Here is an 8,993-nt window from a genome sequence, read left to right on the forward strand (position 1 = left end):
ATAACATGGTCAAATCCTGTATAAACAAAAACTTTAATAATCCTACTTATTCAGTCACAGACGGCACCGATGAATGCGCATGGCTTGGTTGTTTTGGCTTTAAGTTGAGGGCGAGCCCTAGTCTATAATTTCTCTCCACTCTATTGTCCCCAAGAAAACATGTGAAGCAATAATATGAAAAGATAAACCCTAATGAGGTAAGAACCAGTAAGAAAGAAACACTTGATAAAGTTGTGTTTGGGTGCTCCCTCCTCATCCACACTAGTATGATATGAGAATTCTCGTGGCAAGCATGCTAAGCTCTTTCACACTCCTCTCTTTCTGTGCAAGTGATGAGTCTCTCACTATGAGTTCAAACATGCATCATCATTAGGTTTATGGCAGCACGCCTAATCATTGTGTCGTTCCATTACTTGAAAGGAATTTCGTTTGCTTCTTTAATTCACTCCGACACAACAATTTTAACCTGTCGTCAATATTCAATGACGGCCACACAAACAACCACTCGTTGTCCTTCAATATCATTCACATATATGATTGGTTGTTTAAGATTTGCTTCGACATTCGTATATAAACCAACAGCTTTTGAAAACTCACGTCACTCTTGGTCGAACTTTGAATAACTTAACTCCTCGATCTCGTTTCCGACCAGTTATGTTGAAACATTTTGAGACTTCTCTGACAGCTTGTAGTTACTCAAAGTGGCACGTTATGCAGAGAAAACGCATGGGTTAGATGGAGGAGTATTTTGGCAGAGAAGCTGAGGAGCCATCTTTGTGCATACAAAGCAATTCATGCCCTGAGAATGGAGCGAAATATGCCTCTTAGTGAAGGTAATATTTGTTTGATATAAAACGACATTTTTGGATTCGGGAGTTTCTGTAATTGGTATATGTTCCAGACCTTCATATGATCATATCTTCGTTTTAGTTTGCATTGATCAACTATGCAGTTAAACTCGTGATTTTTTTTTCTCAGAACAGTTTGGTATAGCTTCCAGACTGTGTTCTTAATTAATGCTCTCAAATTGGATATCTCCTCTAACTGTTACAGTTCACTTGATTTTTAGCTATGGTTTTGATTTTTTGACACTGATATACGAGAGAAACATTTGATTGACACCATTTCTTTCTTATTATCATAGTTTTTAGGACATTCTCTGTTTTTTTTTTCTTACTCACTGCGTCTTACTAGTCTTTAATTAGTTTAGTTTTTCTAAATTATTAGTGTGAGGCTTTTACTGTAAACTATAACAAAAGATTACCATATAACATGATTGAGTTAACCAACTTAACATATCTTCTACGTTTTCTGAGTGGACGACACTACAAGTGTATTTATTATTTTCAGTTAGCTTGTTGGCAATAATAATCTCAAACATAGGAGTTGCTTATTTTTGGAATTACCATAAGGTAATAATCCACACATATTGAATTCTGGAATTTGTTTCTGCTTTAAAACTTATTATTCTATGACAGTTAAACTGTCACAAAAATTTTACCCCTAACTTAGTCTATGCTTGGATATACATTTTTCACCGTTTGCGATCAGTCTAACACTTCTTACTATAATTTCCACGTTTTATCTGATTTTAGGGAAGTCATATTTTGAAACCTTCTAAATTAAAAAAAAAAAAAACACCCCCTTAGCAACAATATAAGAAATTAATATTTCAATTATAATATTATTTTTTTGACTTACTAAATAAATTTTATTTTTCTTGTAATTGTCAAAATATCACCACCTATTTATTATACTCATCACTGACTAATTTTACCGTCAAACTCTCTTATTTTTTATTCTTCACATTAGTGTCGTCCAATTTTCTTCTATCTTTTTTTTTCTATCCTTCACATGAATTATTAAAAATTAATGTGAAAAAAAAATTAAGTTAGAATATAATCATCACCATCCACCTTATCTATCCTTTAAACTAACTACTCCAATATCAAAGAAGAATTGACTTTGAGATGCATTTAATAAAAAATGTTGACTATTCTGTTTTTGTAGATTTTTTTACGCATGAATAAAAGCTAATAACATATTCTACTACTTAGTGAATTTAGAGTGCAATAAATTAATATATATCTGAATTGTTTGAGTATATGTTATCTTCATAAATATTTCGACATTAACTTCACATGTTTTTGGAGTCCAAAATATTTCAGAATAAGGCAGGTATAGGCCATTCAAACTAAATAAATGAATGGAAATTGTTGCATTATATTTGTCCTTGTGCTTCCTTTTTTATTTTGTTATTTATCAAAATATAACAAAAAAAATTGAAATGAATCCCTCAAAAACACATATAGGGTCAAACCCAGCCAACCAATTAAGAGGAAAAAAAAAGTTATAAGAACGTATAGAAGTGTATAATAATAATGGTATAGCTCTTACAAAATAACGCAATCCAATACGAATATATGTTAACTCTCTAACGAAACAAAATAGTAATGGATCGTTAGAAACAACAAAAATAACTACAAAATGAAATTCATTTGTTTACTTTTCTTGGATTCATTGAGTCGTTAGCATATATTTCCCAATTATCAAAGCATAAACTCATTCTAAATTTTGATCCGAGAGTCGTGTCCACTCGAACGAGCAAAACTGTTGAAAGAAGACACGCGCATATAGATAATGGTTTCCAGTCAATGCAGGGATTAATCTCTTTAACATGGTGTTTAAAATTTCACATCTATTTTGCCATACAGAATTTTTGTACGCTTGCAGAAAAGAGATATTAGTAAATTAAACTAGCACAGTGGAGAACGTGTGTGTGTTTACGTAAGAAGCATGTAGAAATATGGTTTAGATTCTCGAATGTTCATACCTTCATTCTCACACTTCTGGATTCTGATAGATCCAAGTAATCTCCTATTTCAAGTACAAACTGAATACACATATCTGTAATGCAAAATTAAGCTGTAGTAAACAAATTACTTTTATCATTAATGCGCAGAAATCTTCCCACCATGGATCGCTTTCTGCTGTAGAGAGTAGAGTTGACCTTGAAGCACTATATATAGGAGAGATGAATTGCATCTAATTAATGGATGCATTTTCAGCCCATACTCCAGCTTCCAGAGGTTCAACAACTAATGATATATATATAGATATAAAACATCTGGGTTTATTATGTACAACAACCGGGACAAACACTATTGTCTTTTTTTTTTTTTTTTTTCCAACATTCACTTGTACGCACTTCCTATAATTAGTATATTATGCATCATATATGTTTTAGTTACTATATATAATATATATTTATAAAGTTTCACTTCCACAGGTCAATCTGGCAACTGGAGGTAGATGTCGAAGCATATTCCTGGGAAATTTGCTCCTTTTTGGATCCATTGGTTACCACAGAAATTTGTTCAGCCACTTGGAAAATAGGTGCATTGGAATAACTGGTCTCCTTGGAAACATCTTGGTTGTGGTGACTGAGCTGAGAAGCAACAAATTTGTCAAGCACTCGCCAATCTGTGACTTGGTCAACCGCATTATCATTGGTACAGTAGAGGGAATTTTGACTCTGTTGGTGGCAGTATTGTATCTGTTCTTCCTGAGTGAGTGATGAGAACTGCAAGGTGCTTCCGTTGCTTTTGTTGTTGCTGGTTTCATAGGCAAAAGGGACAACGGAGCTGCAACTCAAAGTGGGTGCTGAGTGAGTTAGTTTGGGGCTTTCGAGTTGCGGAAGTTGGAGGAATGCATCGTGGGGGATGTTGTTGTATTGCAATTCCATGAGCTCGGGTTTGCATGGGTGGTGGTGATGGTATGATGCATAAGGCTGAGAAATGCGTCTGGGGGATTCAAAATCTTGCATGAAGGAAACTTGCTCATCGTACCAACATGGTGACTGATCATACTCTCCCACTTTCTGCATTGTAGTCATTCGCTTCTTGAACACTCTGCACACAACCCAGCCTTCTTCCTGAACAGTTCAAAACTATTAAAACCCTAACCATAATCAATGAATATGAATGAACAGTGTGAAGGTTAAATGCATGCAACTTTCAGCAGAATATTATTTTCTCTGAAATTTCACCAAAAACTAGAAACATACCACTAATGTTGTAAGGGATTAATTCCATGAGTGTGAAACTATTGTGTTTAACATTATTCATCTTGAATACATATTATAGAAATTGGGTATGAAACACTTGCGACCAAACAAAGCAATCACACATGCCTTATCCATAAATGGGTCGTAAGGAAACATTTTAATTTTAGCATTAGTCTGTCAGCGGAATCTTTGTCAAAGCTCGAACAAAAAAATAATGATCTATTATGTCTGGATTTATGTTTTTTATTTTATTTTAAATGGAGAAAACATAGTTTTGAATCCAAAATCTTATGTAAACTGTTCAAAATCACACTGTTAAGCCGAAATTAAATAGCATTCTATTTGTATTTAGGCTAATAATGCTAGATAAACATTGGGGAAGGGAGCAAATAGGCTGGCTGGAACAGTTTTATAACCAAAGGTGAGGTTTGGTTCTAGTTTTCATTTAGTCTCAAATTAATTTGTGTACATTAAGATTCTTAATATATTATTATATTTATTTATTCATAAACAAAAGTTTACATAATCCAATTGAAGTCAATTTAATGCAATATTCAAGTCCACAAAAAAACAAAAAAAATCCAATATGCACATGTAATTAATTAACTTTTAGATTTTGTGAGATTTAAAGTGTTTCATTACAAGTTGTTGCAATAGGGTAATTAATAGTTTTCATAATTGTATATAAGAGGGAGGACATCAGAAATAAAATCATACAAAACTGTTGAGGGTGAGAAACACTTTCGGCCTTGATAAAATTATAAGGAATAAATTATACTTTTCTTTTTTCTTTTTTATTGCAAAAATTATACAGGCATTGAACATTATGCTACTAATCTTTAACATATTTGTATGCATAAAAAAAATAATAAGCACGATAACTATATGAATAGTTTTTAAATCTTTAACATTTACGAGAATTTAAATCATTAAAAATTAATGAATTAAAACTAGTTTTTAATACAAACATTTTTTTTTTCTGATCGGAAAATTATATTTAAAATAGTTCTATACATATACGAGTTTTACTTTATTTCTTCCATGCAGAATAATTTTGTGTTACTTATTTATTAGACAATTTATAGAATACTTGAAAATATTATGAAATAATATCTATTTCGAATAGTAATTGAATAAACTAGCATGCAGTGAATCACTAGAAAATCAACAAAAAAGACAAAAAAAAAAATCGTGATTTTTGATTACTGCAATACTTATATATTTGAATTTTGGTCGAATAGTTTTTTTTTTTAAATAAAAACTTATGAGTAAATTTTTTTGACTAAAACCTGAATGAGTAAAGATTATGAATAGAAACGAAAGCCGAGAAATGTAAAGAAAAAAAAAAACTATGTTTGAATTTGAATGGGAATTACCGGAGGAGTTCCATTTTCATTAGTTTCTAGTCTGTACTCATGCATGATCCAATCAGACTTCTGTCCATTCGGAGCTCTTCCTTTGTAAAACACAAGAGTTTTTCTCATGCCAATCAAGCAATGCTTAGAGTATATTGCCTTGTCTCTTCCCGTCGCTTTCCAAAATCCTGCTTTTGTTGCTCTATTCGTCCGAGTTCCAGTTGGGTATTTCTTATCTTTATGACTGAAGAAATACCAGTCACTTTGTTCATCTGTTCCTATTTTGCATAACTCTGTTTACATCACAATACAAAATGTCATTATCTTCTTCTATGCATGCATCTACGTATTATTTGCTTGCATGCAATGCCTTTCTTAACTATAACTTTGTAAGAATTACGTACCTTGGAGATCCCATGGCTCAATCTTATACAGATCTACATCTTTGATCACATCTAGATCAATCCTTTTAGACGCTACCTTTTTCCTAAGGTAGTAACCTACAAGCTCTTCATCGGTGGGATGAAACCGAAAGCCTGGAGGTACATGCGAAAATGTGTTCATTTCGCCTCTCAAACAATTAAAACCTGTATTTCAGAAAAGAAAAAAACAAAACTAAATACCTCTTTTGTAAATAAACATAAGGTTTAACATATTTTTCTCCTACATACATTGAATACTATTGCTGACCAGTCCAGAAATGATAATGGGCATCAATGCTATGCAGGTAGCAATATATATATGATACATTGATAGTTTGGTGGAGAAACATGATCAATAATAAGAACATAAAATGATGCAAAATGTTATCATCCCGACATAACATCAGACATGCGTTGTAATAATCGGAGAAAAAAAGGGAGAACATGAGTACCGATAGAGCTGAATAAAGGTTCAAGATAGTTTAACGAGTCTAAATTATAAAAATAAAAAAAGATTAACGAGTTAAAGACAACAAATGAAAAGTGGAAAAGTAAAGCAAATGGAGAAGAGTGATTCATGCCTTAGACACTACGTAAAACAGTTGCTTTGTTTCTATATCTATCTAATGAACGTTTTATATAAAGCAACAAGATTGAGTTGCCGATAATTCATGATATTAACAAGCAAGAGAGAAAACTGGGTAGTTATAAAACACGTCCCTTGAAGCTCTCAAAGAAAGAGGAAAAGAAAACGAGTAATACAAAGTGAGTATGAATTAGTTGTGAAATTGTACTGGGAAACGCACATGTTAATTATTCATCCACTGAATTGCTGTGCAATGTAATATACCTTAATTTGACAAAACTGTAGACATCATGCTATAAAAAAGGCGATAGACTAAAACATGTATTAAATCAACAAAATTACTAATGGCAGAGGCCACGCAAATATCTGTAAGTTAATTAACATTCTTTATCCATACATGGACAATAAGAAACCACTTCTAAGAATCTCCAGTCTTCGTCAAACAAATCTGCTCCAAAACTAAACAACTTTACGCCATAAAAAAATTTGCACTATACATAAAATTTCTCGTCTTTTCCAGGTTCATATTTTCAACATCGAATGCGATGCTTTTGATTAATTAGATCCAAGGAATGAACTCAGAAAGCAGAAGAAATAAAAGAATGAAATGAAAAAGAAAGAATACTAAGTACTGAAGAAGATTCCCACACCCACACGCATCAAATTGAAGTTGTAAAAATGAATAAAAGAAATGATAATAAAAGCGGAAAGAAAAAAACAAAAAGATTATCGATGGCCTGAGTAATCGCTTCACGAAGAAGCCATAGGAGATATTCAAGAACTTTACCTTGTGAAACGTTGACTCATTTTCCCTAAAGAAGAAAAACTAAATTAAGCAAGGGCACACGGCATAGAGAAAACACTTTTTACAAAGCAATTATGGGGTGGTATGAAGTAGTGAATGATGTTGTATGCTGTAGCACCAAACCTTCAGCCTTTTCAGCCTACGGAGAGGTTGATAGAGCACTCAAAGGTAGTCACATTTTCATAATGGCGTCATAGCACGACTTAGAAGTTTCTCGTTCAAGCGATTAGAGTTACACAAAAAAAAAACATCATCAATTACCAGAAACAGTGCTTTGTTCAGTTTACACTTGGATATATATGCAAATAGACTTGTATGGTTAGGTGTAAAACAAAAAAGAAGACCGGCGTGAGGGGTTAAACCATGATTTGGAGGTTGGTGTCGATGAGATACAATCACCAACCGAACACAGATCGCAGTCTTGTCAAAGATTTTATGACTTTTATTACCATTTGACTCGGGCTTCTCCTTTGTCTGTCTTTTCTTGTCTCACTTGTTTTTTAAAGGTTAAAAAAATAGAATATATCAATTGATCCACCATTTCAACGCTGCTAATTATTTAGAAACATTCTCATGATAAATATATAGTAAAGAGCATGAACTAGAAAGCAAGAAGCCAAACCTCATATGATATAACAGATCGATGTGTAGAAATGTATAAAGCACTACATAAAGAGGATGTTAGAAAAATTAAGGGCAAAGAACAACCTTGATTTATTGCTTCCTCTGAGGATATGACTATGTGTGGACTCCAAGTAGAGTTCCGGAACGGATCTGATGAAAGAAAAAACTGGTTCGCAGCACTAAATCTTGAGGTATCTAGGGTTGATGAGAAAGTTGTTGAAGCTCTCTTTCATCAACAACCTTTTTGTCGTAACTTGGTCAAAGGAAATCCAACAGAACCAGACAAAAAAAAAACAGCACTGAAAGAAAGGCAGGGAGACAGAAGCGGACAAAACAGACAGGAAAAGCAAAGTAGAAAGTTAATTGTTTTCCTCGGGAATTGAACTCAATCTCCTTCTTCTTTGTTCTCAACACTTCTTTGCTTTCACCAGCTGCATCTAGTAGTAGTTTGTATCCGCAAGATGAGAAAGAGATCAGATCCCGAGGATTATTGAGAATGAGAAGAGAGAAAAGGGAAGGAAAAGGAGAGGTTTCAGGAGCAGCAGTGGATGAAAGGAAGCAAATATGAGAACCCTAATAAAGCATTCATGAATCCCTCTCTCTCTCTCTCTCTCTCTCTCTCTCTCTTGTTATTCGTTTTGGAGCTAGATTGCTGTAAGCTGAGTGATAGAAGGGTGGCGCTAAAACGGCTTGAGAATGAGAGAGAAAGAGATGTCAACCTCTAAGTCTAAGTCCACCCACCAGCAACTGATAGAGACCTAAAAAGAATGATGTGGTGTTAACGTTTGAGGTGGCCGGGACCGCAGAAGAGAAAACACAACAAAGATCAAATCTTGAGGACGAATGGAATGGGGTTCTTTAAGATGCATAGATGTTCAAATATATAATGAATACAAATTATGATAATGATGGACAATCGATTATAAGGTTTTTATTTTGCTTTGCTTTGCTTAAGTGGTGACCCTTAATGGTTCCAACTATAACATCCTCCCTCCCTCCAAAAGTTACACAATCCCTTTGTCCCCATTTTTCTATTCCATTTCTTTTACCTAAACAAGTTATAAAATAACAACACATTTCCGATAACATGCTGAGATTGCCCATAAAACACAACTTAAAGAATTAGTATACAGAA

The 8,993-nt window shown here is 33.4% G+C and overlaps 1 protein-coding gene across 1 annotated transcript; it reads right to left on the reverse strand.

Annotated features, from left to right (window-relative positions):
* Nucleotides 1-2,823: 2,823 nt before the first annotated feature.
* Nucleotides 2,824-8,706, reverse strand: LOC114177117 (NAC domain-containing protein 7-like). The gene is made up of 4 exons (XM_028062368.1): nucleotides 7,943-8,706; nucleotides 5,826-6,008; nucleotides 5,443-5,714; nucleotides 2,824-3,934 (listed from the first exon to the last, which is right to left on the reverse strand). Exons 2-4 carry the CDS (start codon nucleotides 5,983-5,985, stop codon nucleotides 3,278-3,280), a joined length of 1,089 nt encoding a protein of 362 aa, XP_027918169.1. The 5' UTR covers nucleotides 5,986-6,008; nucleotides 7,943-8,706; the 3' UTR covers nucleotides 2,824-3,277.
* Nucleotides 8,707-8,993: the final 287 nt, after the last annotated feature.

Source organism: Vigna unguiculata, chromosome 3, assembly GCF_004118075.2.
Source record: "Vigna unguiculata cultivar IT97K-499-35 chromosome 3, ASM411807v1, whole genome shotgun sequence".
Lineage (NCBI taxonomy): Eukaryota > Viridiplantae > Streptophyta > Magnoliopsida > Fabales > Fabaceae > Vigna > Vigna unguiculata.